Raw genomic sequence first — 12,163 nt, 5'->3', positions numbered from 1 at the left:
AAAATAATCAAGAAGCCAACAAAAGGGGCCGGGGATTTAGCTCAGTGGTTTCGCCGCCTGCTGCACAAGCACAAGGACCCAAGTTCGATCCGTGGTACCAAAAAAAAAAGCCAACAAAATGCAGGAGTTGCCCTTCGTGCAACCTGAAGTAGAAAAGAAAGCAAAGTCCACTTTTCAGCACCCACACTAATGTGTTAATTACAAGTAAGTGTGAGTGCCTGTTGTTACTGCAAAGAAGAAATCAGAGAACATGAGATGCAAGGCAAGGGACAGACAATTCTCTAGGATTTATAGTTCTCCTAGAGATGCACAAGGGTGGATGCCACTGGGCTCCTGGTTTTACATGGTTTTGCTTGCCTCCATGTAACCCTCACCCTAACTCTGATCCCCATGGGTCAAGCACATCACTTAAATGTAAAAACATCCAAAGCTTAATGGTACTTAAGGTGGCATTAAAATGTTCCCGATTGTAACCAGTAAGTAATCACAACATGGTTGCATTAAAACACTCTGGAACCTTTTCCCCTGAGAACAAGGGTGAATCTGTTTTCACACTGCTATGTTTCAGTTTTGCTCCTCTGCTCATCCACACCTTGGGCTCCTAGTACCTGCTTTGTACATATACTGTTTATCAGTGCCTGCTAAATACAAAGCTGGGGCCTGTTCCAAATGCTCACTCTAAATTTATCCAATAATCCCTCCCCAGCACTGAGAAGTGTCTCTATGCAGGGAATTAAGTATGTGTGAGAATGGGGCATCTAGAGTTGAGATTAGTGAAGGAGGCTGGAGGACTAAGAAAGGCAGGATGAAGAGTATAACAAAATGAAATCCATTATGACCACGGACTTCCGAAAACAAAAGGATTAAAGAAAACACGCCAATAAGCATAAGCACATTCTCAGGAAAAAAAATGCCCCTTGTTCACTGTGCAGTAATGACTTAAGTGTGAGGAGGAGACACTGGTAACCCCAAATTTGCACATGAATTGAGCATAGGGTGAACACAAGGCCACTAAAATACATTTAAAAATAAATAAATATAGGAGGATCAAGTTTAAGTCCATCCTGGGCAACTTAGTGATTTAGTAGAACCTGTCTAACAGTAAAAAATTTAAAAAGGGTTGGGGATATAGCTCAGTGCTGTGTTCAATCCCCAGGACCATATGTATATATGGTATATAGGATACCGTGATATATATATCATGATTGATATATATATATATATATATGATGTAATAGTCTATTAGTTTAGTAATTGGTATCTATCTATAAATATTTTTAACAAACAGATATTGAATCTCAAAGGAAAGGAACATCATTACATTAAAACTAAATGGAACCAAGGGCAAGTGAATTTAATTGCAGCCCAAACAGAGCCCAGTGACTGAGATTCTGTCCTCTTGATGTTAAGTATGCAATACCACAGCAAAATACTTTCCTTCCTCTATTAAATAATTACTATAATCAATAACATTGTACTAAATGCAAGGATCACCTGTGAAATCATAGAATCTGCTATCTGCCTTTTGTACCTATCCAGGATTTGGCAACCTCTAGGGATGAACAGATATTATTCATTTGAAGGAAGATGCTGTTTATATTAAATGTGTCTGATCAGTATACAGCCATCACATTCCACATGTACACATGCCTTAGTGACATCATTCTTTTGGGGACTTTTTAACCAGGTCCAATTGGTGACTTTATTCGACATTCAGTAACACTTATGGCTGACCTTTGGACCAAGATGAAAGGTGCACGTTTTTCTCATTAGTTGTGCTCACTTAATTATTGACAAGATTTTCCAATAACAACAATGAAAAAACTTAAAATGGAAGAAGATAGGTCTCTTTACAGGAAATGTTCCTAGCTAGCTACACAACAGCTTCTCAGGAGGCAGTGCCCTAGAAAGGAAAGCGTAAGAAGTTTGGAAAGAAAAAGGTTTTACTCCAGCTCTACCGTCTGGCTGTTTGTCTGAGTCTGAGTCTGGTTTTGTTTGGTTGGTTGGCTTTTGTTTGTTTGTTTGTTTGTTGTCTGAAAGTGGGAATTGTGCATTTACCATGCAGAGAATTAGAGAAAATATATATAAAGTTTCTATCATGATACCTGAATATAGTATATGATCAATAAGCAAAATAATTATTATGAATCCAGAGTCAGACTAGATGACTTTAAGGATTAAGTGGCATTCCTACTCTAAGATTCTAGGGCTCTCAGTTCTAAATTTTTTGAGACTTCCCATACTGAAAAAATTTCCCAGTCACAATGTGTTGAGTGCTTACTATGTGCAAAGCACTATGTTTCAAGGAAAATTATTGATAAATAAGGGGAACCTGACAATCTATTTTACACGCTTTTATAACTGTTCCTCAAGTTAAATAAATGGAAACTACCCAAAAGGCCCTACCAAAAGCAAGCAAGAGCCTCTGACAGTTTGCTCCCCAGAAGATAACTCTGAATTAGGTTTACTATAACATGAGGCCTTTGTAGAAAGATAACACAGGTTCTCCTCAGGAAACAGGAAGTGCAGAATTGGGAGAAGTAACTCCAGAACAGAAACTGCCATCCTGGGTCAGGGAAGCCATGGATGGTGCTGAAGACCCAAGAACTTGGGCAGTTCTTTTCTGAGCTTAGGGAGTGTGTGCTGACAGATGGAGAAACCCCCAACCCACCCTCAGGGACCAGAAAGCCAGGAACAGGGAGAATACCCTGAACTTGGGAGACGGGATGGAGGCAGGCAGAGCAAACAAGGCCAATGGACGATGGAGCAGAGGTCAGTCAACAGTTGTGATCAACCACTGTTTCAGTAAAAGTGTTGATCTTCCCCATATCCCAACATATTATAACATACTATTTATAAACTACTTCCATGTACTATATGGAAGTATGTCATAAAAACCTTCACAGAGTACAGGTGTATATATTGAAAAAGATGAAACCTACTTAAACAGAAGTTGTAATATTTTACTCTTCACCTTAGCCTTCCTACGTAGCCACTTTGGAGACCATTGGTAGAAAAAAGGTGAACTTGTTCAGGTTGGGAGGTATGGGCTTGGTACCCTGTATGGATATTTAAAAGACAAAAACATCCTCAACAACTTTTCCTTAGCTTTTCTTAAAAAAAACAAAAGAACAAAAAAAACCCCAGCCTGTCACCAACTCAGTAAACAGGAACACTGCCAGATAAGAATTTGATCCTCCAGTGCTCTCTCTCCAGCTTCCAGCTCTCTCTCCTGCTGGATTTCGGATTGCCCTCTTCCTCAAAGGCTGGCAAAGACAGTCATTTCTTGAGCCATAAGGTTTTCGACCATTAGGGAGCTAAGACCCAGTTGTTTGGTTGTGACCACATCTGACCAGCAAGAGTGTGGCTTACAATATCACAGCTCTTTTTAATTTGGAAAAATGGAAGCACTTCGTTTGGAGTGTGTATTCTGAGAGAGACAACCCTACAGAGCTGTCTTTATGTAGACTGAGTAAAATTAAACACTAGGTCCATAATGAGTTTTGTTCATTTGGTTGTTGGTTTTTTGCTAAATCGACTTAAAAATACTTTCCTCTGAAAATAGGTTTATTATAATGAATAAAAGCCATGTTTTATAGAATTTTCCTTATCAAACAACATCAAATTTATTGTGGAATTTATATATATATATACATATGCTTCATTTTATTACTGTAAAGAGAAACACAAATAAACCTGTAGCTGATCTAGAAGAAATGGCCAAAGCAAACCAGACTGGGAAAAGCATTTGTTAACCCCTTTGTTCAGTATGCCACAATTACATCTCACTGCATTTTGTAGCCAGGACCCTCAGCACCCCAATGTCAGAGTTTCCACGGAACTACCAAAACCACATTTGTGGTCTCAGTTTGGAAAGCTTTCCTTTGGGAGAAATATCTGCTTTTTCTCTCTAAATGTTGGCACTCACTTTTCAGTGTACATCTGATGACTCTTGGCTGTCAAGAACTTTGTATTGGGTGAGATGCTTTATCTTCCACTGCACCTTCAGGGAATGGCAGCTGGCCTGTTGCTTCTATCTGCTTAGTCAAGCCCAGCGATGGGAAAATGGTTTTCACTGACAAGAAGTAGTTTACCAGAATTAAAACAAACTGCAAAAACCATTCTGTGTAGGATTTGGGGGACATATTTTTAGATCTCAATTTTAGAAATACAGAAATTAATTCTACAGATTAGTAGTAATTAAGGAAAAGTCACATTACTGTATGCCTCATTTTATAATGACAACACTTTATAATTATAACAGTTTTGTTGTTTCTTTAGTTCTTTTTATTTACTTTTATCAAGGTATAGTAAGGATAGCTGCCAATGGTATGAACCAGAGAGTTTCATGGACACCACTCTCACCCCATGGCATCTCAGCACACATAAGTTTTATAGGGTCAAGGATGCTTGAGAAAGGAAAAGGCAGAGACCACAAAGACTTTTGGAAAGACAAAATGCCATGGCAGAGTTTTTCATCTTATAAAATACTGACTTTTTAAAAGAATAATTTTTGCACACTCATTTACAGCCTATTCCACTATTTTTCTTGAAGTGAACTTTCTAGTATATGTTTCACAATATGTAAGTAGCTGATTATACAACTAAGAGGTTAGTGAATATAGGAATTATTATAAGAGCAACACTTTTTATGGGTTACAGCTCAGGCTGTTTGTGGAAGGAATATGAACAATTTCTTTCTGGTCTCCCCAGAATTCAAGTTTATAATTCCTTGGCTTCAATTAAACACTAAATCTTAAGTCCTTTCACAAGTTAGTATGGATCCTTAGTCCAGATGTGAAGGAAATTATATTTCACTTAAAGCAACAAGGCCACAGACAGTGGAAAATCAGAAAACACTAAAGCAAGAAAGTGAAAAACCTCTTTTTAAAAAAATCTGGTAATCAGGAATGTATGACGATTCAGAAAGGCACAAGTCCAAACTGTACCTCTGGCCTAATTGTGTAAGAGTTTGCCAAATCAATTACCAGTGAAAAACATTTCAGAGAGAAGGCTGAAACTTTTAAAAGACTGTTAATTCTAGACATTTACAATACCAAATGATATCCTAGTTATAAATAATTCTTATCCATACTTAAAATCCATCTTGAACCTCTACTAAGTCAGTCTTCCTTAACCTACTTATAGGATTTGCTATAGTGAAGGTGGCCTATCATTTTAAAAATGAAAATAAAATGAATTTAAAAATGAAAATTGAAAGCCTTTTCCTAAATCACCCTGTCCTTTCTACCAGTTTGCTTTTAGCACAGCAGGTCGTTGGATGTATGAAAGTAATAGATGAAATCTAAAGCAGCCTACCTGGGTTCAGAGGCCCCTTTGACCACTCAGGATGTGCTTTACCGCCAATGATGCCTCAATTTTCTTTTCTGTACTGTCAGAAAATAACACTTAAAAGAGTTTTAAAGCACTTAGTGTCTAACCCCTTGAAAGATGGCTCGTGTATCTATACTGCAGGTCAAAAGTGCAAGTTAGGCTCAGTCATAACCCCAGGGCATCACTGAAAACTGTGTGACGTGGTGAACATTTCAGAACACATGGATTTTTAGCCCCTCTTTTTTTTTTTTTTTTTTTTGAAGGGTCAGGGCGTATTTTCACAGCAGTGCATCATATACATTTGGATTCCTCAGTCTTCTTTTCTCCTGGGCCTCCAAGGCACCCATCGTAGTCTGCCAGGTACTTCTGGTTAATTATACTTAAGTTTTATCCAGGTCATCCCCTCCCTGTCTGTACAAAATGATCTGCATTTCTCTTCTCAGTTCTGGCCAGAACGCACCAGCTTCCTGAAGTCGTCCCTGATCAGTGTGCTCCCTGGACTCGGGAATCCTTTGCTAATAAATTCCTCAGATCGTTGAGGCTTTCCGAATCACCGTGGCATCGTCTGAAATTTTTCATTAAAATGTGGAATTTTTACATCCCTATCCCTGAGCTGTCGGAGAAAATTTTTACATACAGATACAAGAAGATGGGTGCGCTGCAGCTCCAGTAGCTGGTGTGCGCGACGAGTAGAGGCCAGCTCGGCGACGGTTCATTCGCACAGGACAAGGGCGAGGGAAATAGGATAGTGACGCACCTGAATAAGTCTGCTAGAGGAGAGGCGATAAACTAAGGCTTGATGTCGTGCAGGGAATGAGAGGCTGACACACACACACACAGCACACACAGCACACGCAGAGAGAAGCAGCGCCAGGTATCTGACAATGTCACGGCCCCAATCCAGACCGGGTCTCCCCCCTCCCATCCGCAGTGCCCCCTCCCCCGCACCTCCGGCGACGACAGTCAGCGCATCCCTCCGCTCTGGCCCGCTGGGGCGCGCCGGGTCCGCCCCTCCCCCGCGCCCGCGGCTCCCTGCCCCCCGCGAACGCGGCTCCCCAGTGTCCTCTAGAACGCCCGCGTGGCTGTTGGGTTTCGAATCCCGGCTCCGACCCTCGGCCTCGGTGCGGTGCGCTGCTGGCTCGCAGGCGAGCCTTTGGACCCCGCATCAATCATTAACGGGTCGGCCCGGGCTGCGGCAGCCCCAGCAGGGGGATGGTACGGAACTCTAGACAGGGGACAACTCTATGCCCGCGGCGGCCCGAAACCCTAGCCAGGAAGGCCCCCGCCCTTCCTCGGTGCGCCCGCCCGTCCTCCAGTGCCGCGGCGCGCACACCCCCGCCTCCCGCTCCCCGGGCGGCGGCGCAGGCACCCGCACCGCTCGATGCCCAGTCACCGCAGCGCCGCCGCCGCAGTCCGCAGCGCGGGCGGCCGCGCGCCGGGAGCCGGGAGCTTGGTGCGGGGGCCGCCGAGCCCCGCGCGCTCCTGCCGGTAGCGGCGCTGCTAATCGATAATTTAATTTATTTCTTTATTTTAGGAGCGGCTGCTCGGAGGCGCAGGTCCTGTCTTGAACCCAGAGCGACGCCCCCGGCGCGGGCACAAAGGCTCCGACGGCGGCCGGCGGGGGCTGCCCAGCGCGCAGGAACCGGCGCCAGAGGTCGCCTGTGTGCGTCCTAGCCGAGCCCCGGGCACCATGCCGCGGCGCCTGCAGCCCCGGGGCACGGGCACAAAGGGCACGGCCGCGGCAGCTTCGGGGGCCGCCCGGCACTCCCATCCCGCAGTACCCGAGGATCCCCCAGCGTCGGCCAAGCCGCTGCTGCGTTGGGACGAAGTGCCCGACGACTTCGTGGAGTGCTTCATCCTGTCGGGCTACCGGCGCCTGCCGTGCACGGCGCAGGAGTGCCTGGCCTCGGTGCTGAAGCCTACCAATGAGACGCTCAACTTCTGGACGCACTTCATCCCGCTGATACTATTCCTGAGCAAGTTCTGCCGCCTGTTCTTCCTGAGCGGCTGCGATGTGCCCTTCCACCATCCGTGGTTGCTGCCACTGTGGTGCTACGCGTCCGGAGTGCTGCTGACCTTCGCCATGAGCTGCACTGCGCACGTGTTCAGCTGCCTGTCACTGCGCCTGCGCGCCGCCTTCTTCTACTTGGACTACGCATCCATAAGCTACTATGGCTTTGGGAGCACGGTGGCCTACTACTACTACCTGCTGCCTGGCCTGAGCTTGCTGGACGCCAGAGTCATGACCCCGTATGTACAGCAGCGCCTGGGCTGGCACGTGGATTGCACGCGCCTCATAGCCACCTACCGCGCACTGGTGCTGCCAGTGGCCTTCATGCTGGCGGTGGCCTGCACCGTGGCCTGCTGCAAGAGCCGCACCGACTGGTGCGCCTACCCGTTCGCCTTGCGTACCTTTGTCTTCATCATGCCCCTCAGCATGGCCTGCCCCATTATGCTGGAGAGCTGGCTCTTCGACCTGCGTGGCGAGAACCCCACACTCTTTGTGCACTTCTACCGCCGCTACTTCTGGCTAGTGGTGGCTGCCTTCTTCAACGTAAGCAAGATCCCGGAGCGCATCCAGCCAGGCCTCTTTGACATCATTGGTCACAGTCACCAGCTTTTCCACATCTTCACTTTCCTCAGCATCTATGACCAGGTGTACTACGTGGAGGAGGGTCTGCGCCAGTTTCTCCAGGCACCGCCTGCAGCGCCCACCTTCTCAGGCACCGTGGGCTACATGTTGCTGCTGGTAGTTTGCCTGGGGTTGGTCATCAGGAAGTTCCTCAACAACACCGAATTCTGCAGTAAAAAGTGAGCCTCCACCACGCAAGAGGTCACTGGTTTGCCCATCTGTTTGTTTGGAGTTTCTGTTGTTGCTATTGGTTTGTTTTCAAGTTTTGTTGTGTTTCCTTCTTGCTGGAGGAGGGTGCTGCAAAACCACAAGGGAAAGTTTCACTGCTACTAGGGAATACCAGTCCACTTGGAGATTTAAGAGCAGGGGAAATCAACCGAGAGAGGGCCACTGATTCTTGCTCCCTGAAAACAAAAATCAGGTAATGTCTCTGATATCCAGGGATTTTACAAAGGCATAAATAAAATCCCAAATAACATCCCCAAACAGTTTGATTTTCCATTTGTTTTCTGTGTCAGCAGTAATCACAAGCAGCCCTTGTGAGGTCAGGTATGCAGTTAAGAGGATAAATAGTCAGAAATCCCTGGGTACTTCCATTTCAGCGAGGAAAGCTTGGATTTGTCAAAAGAATGGAGCTTTGTAGGAAACCGGTACAAGACACAAACCCAGGGCTTAACCTGCTAGAAAATGCATGGAATGTGAACACAAGTTAATTATTCCAAAATGTTTCTTAGATGTTATTTAAATAGTAATATATATGATGATTTTTCATAATTTATAAAAGCCTGTGATATGCACTGAATTTTCTTTGTCATATAGTTTTGAATTTTACAGCCTTCTGCATTGCACACACTTGAACTGGACATCAGGGAAAGCTGCTTAAAAGTTCTCTACTTTTTAAAAACAGTATTTTCTGAAGGCTTATGAGTGTCATGGTACAACTGTGAATAACTTTTTACCTTAGGGATTCTGGTTAGTCTACTGGTGAAGAGCTCACGTGGTTTGTATAGGTCCCAGATTCCTATTTACTTTAATGTATTCCACATAACTCATCCTGATTTTTTGTTTGTTTTGTCTTTAATCTTATTCTTTGCTTCTCTACTAAAATTGCCACTGGAATAAATGTGCCTTTTGAAGCAATGCCCAAACGACTGACCTCAGACAGTTTCTTGCATGGGGAGAGCAACAGGAATAAGCTTTTCTTACTTTACTGCATGTCAGGAAGGAAGATGGTGTTGGTTTTAAGTTTTTTGATTGGACCAGAATGCAAGACATTTGGCTTCTCTACCAGGACAAGGCGCCAACCCAGCAGTATGGCTGTGGTCCCTAGTGCAGCCATGGTAGAGGGTGAAAGGACACTGGAGCCATCTATCTTTGCTAAAAATTTACAATACAATGTTCAGGTGTAAATGAGGCAGTGAATATTATGAGAACCAGAAGCATATTAACTTGGGATGTAACTGAAATTTATGAATTAAATAAGATTATGTATGCCCAGTTAAACACAGAACTGTTATTTGGGTCAAGACTATGGAAATGATTGGCAGTCACACTGAATCCTTGAAAACTTAGCAAACACATCCCAAGATGCTTAATTTTTTTGTGGTCAGGGTCTGGCTATACAGTCCAAGTTGGCCTTGAACTCCCTCTGTATCCCAGGTTGGGCTTTAATTTATAATCCTCCTGCCTCAGCCTTCCAAATGCTGGTATTAAAGATAGTCACCAACATGCCTGCCTCCCAAGATGCTTTCTAATCACCACATTGGCCAGTGTTACCTAGACATATCTTATAAATGCTAGCCTGTAATTGGAAACTCTTGATGAACACAGACCTCTGAAGTAGCTAATTGAAATATCACACTTAGTAAGTCGTTTGGTTAAGAGCCAAAGAAAGTCCATAAATGGTAAGTCTTGACTTGAGGGTGTAATTTTGATCAAGCGCATAAAGCAGATGAGCACTTACCTCAGCACTGGTAAAAAGATGGCTCGCTTTTTTTTTCTTGTACTTTTAATCACTACTGTATTTGTAAACAGAGAGGCTCAGCACAATTCCCTGGAGGAACCAGTATCCTTGTGTGTGCTAATTTGCACACAGAAGTTAAATTTATGTATGTCTGTATTTAATTTAGGACCATGTAATGGGATCATAAATACACTTTGCACAATTCCTGACAAGTGTCAGTGTCTCGTCCTTTGCTAAGTACAAGGAGATTCCTGTTAGGTTACGGAAGCTGTCCCTTTGTGCTTACCACAGATGTTACTCCTCAGCTGTAACTTGACTCACTATATGTGTCTAAGGACAACTGTGGAAATCAGGATATTTCCACATGGAGACTTATTTGCATATCATTAATATCTCTTCTAGAGCTCCAAAGAATTTTGGTTCAGAAGTTAGGGAAACAGCTTGAACAGTATTTTGCAGCTTTCTTGTCAAATGGGAACTCCCTTTCAGGAGGAACTTTGAAGAAGGGGACTTCCAAAAAGGATCAACAGGTTTGAGAATAAGAACTAAATCCCAGTATTTGTCATTTTAAATTTTTGCTGGAGATCTCCTGAGTCCACAAAAAAGTCTCTTCTTGTTCTGTGTCTTTGTCCTTAAGCAGAGGCCACTTAAGGATAAAATTTTACCCACATCATTTTCAAGTGATTCTGATGGGTGAGCCAGTGAGATGACACACTTTTCCCTGGGAAGGTTTAGCCACCCAGTATGTTCCAAGGAGAATAAGGACTCACTCTCTTTTTCCCTTTGCCTTTTGCTTCCTCCACTTTCCTTTCCCTTTAGTATTATATACCACAAATAACATGAACAAGAGGACATTCTAGTTGAAAACAATGGTTTGGCTTTATTTCATGTTTGCAAACAGGTATCACATCTACTACGATCAGGGATGACTTAACTAGATAAACTATTTGCTAAATTATATCAGATTTTTTGTCAAGACAATGCCATTTTAGAAACAGTCACTTACTATCTACACATTTGCATAGAACCATCAGGCTTTTTAAACATTTCAGAGATAAGGCCACAATCAGAGTAAAATACCTTTGGAAATGTTTTTTCACACTTCATTTTGTCACATCCATTAAAATTTGGTTTTCCTTTATTATGTTCTATTATTTGAAATCTAGGACAACTTATAAATAAGAATTCACTCCATTATCTTCGAACCATCTATTTTGGCAGTAAAATTTTGAAGCATATTATGTAATACATTTTATTTTTACTTGTTAATCATGATCTAGGTGACATCTCAAGAAGTGGCACCATGGAGTTATGCCTGGGAAATGAGGGTGTTTGACTGCAGTGCCTGTCACCCGTGGGTTAGTCCCTGGGGCTGACTCAGGCTAAAGTAGTTAGTTAAAGGGGTTTCTTCCTTCCCTGCCTTCCTTGCAGCTCAGGTGACCTTCCCAAAGAGAGGAAGTAGAGCTCTTTGGTCATGTCATTACTGGCTTATAAAAATAAATGTGATCTTTTCCACTGGCCACACACTTTCTATAAATAGCCGAGGGAGAAAGTATGGAGCTAGAAAGCTGGCCAGAGTGGCCTTCCCATGTTTCCATTCATAAAGCTTGCCTGTAAGTTCTTACAGTCAAAAAACCATTTAGTCTCATTCATCATGGTACTTTATGGGAATCATTTCTAAGAATGTAAAATTTGGGGAATAGAGGTGATTTTCATTATTTCTTTTCCGGATGTGGTGCTGAACTGGAGGGCTGAGAGCAATAATAGGGAATTTTATCTTTAAATCTCATAACTTTAATCTGCAAAAAGCTGTATTAGGAGACAGGTATGGTAGAAGTTAACTCCATTTCAAGGTTTTACCATTGGTCCAAGGTAACAGACTTAAGTTTTCCTATTGGCATTATAATGTGGGGATAATTGTGCACTCAATTGTGAGCATCTGTGGGTTATGTGCAACTATGATACGTGGCTGAGCCCCACAGATACATTGTACATGTATATGATATATGGATATATATATATTCCTTTAATTGACTATAATTTTTAAATAGAGCAAAGAGATGGCTATCTTTTTTTTTTTTTTTTTTTTTTAGTATCAGGGATTGAACTCAGGACCTTGTGCTTGCAAGCCAGGCACCAGAACCACTGAGCTAAATCCCCAGCCAAAGATGGCTATCTTTAATACTAGATTATAAAATCTTATTAAACATGTTATCAGCCACTTAAATGGTTTT

General features: G+C 43.1%; 1 protein-coding gene across 2 annotated transcripts; it reads left to right on the top strand.

Annotated features, from left to right (window-relative positions):
* Nucleotides 1-6,409: 6,409 nt before the first annotated feature.
* Paqr9 (progestin and adipoQ receptor family member 9) lies at nt 6,410-8,185 on the top strand. 2 transcript variants are annotated; one of them, XM_004834387.3, is made up of 2 exons: nt 6,410-6,549; nt 6,869-8,185. In XM_004834387.3, the coding sequence occupies exons 1-2, from the start codon at nt 6,547-6,549 to the stop codon at nt 8,147-8,149; spliced, it is 1,284 nt and encodes a 427-aa protein (XP_004834444.1). In that variant the 5' UTR covers nt 6,410-6,546; the 3' UTR covers nt 8,150-8,185. The 2 variants fall into 2 exon arrangements, with proteins under 2 accessions (XP_004834444.1, XP_087042425.1); XM_087186299.1 differs by lacking the exon at nt 6,410-6,549 and adding an exon at nt 6,564-6,629.
* The last annotated feature ends 3,978 nt before the right edge of the window (nt 8,186-12,163 follow it).

This window comes from Heterocephalus glaber, unplaced genomic scaffold, assembly GCF_053883595.1.
Source record: "Heterocephalus glaber isolate CG9 unplaced genomic scaffold, H.glaber_assembly_v1.0 deba00001504, whole genome shotgun sequence".
In the NCBI taxonomy this organism is placed as follows: domain Eukaryota; kingdom Metazoa; phylum Chordata; class Mammalia; order Rodentia; family Bathyergidae; genus Heterocephalus; species Heterocephalus glaber.
Note: the sequence above shows the minus strand (reverse complement) of the source record. Positions and strands in the feature narration are given on the sequence as shown.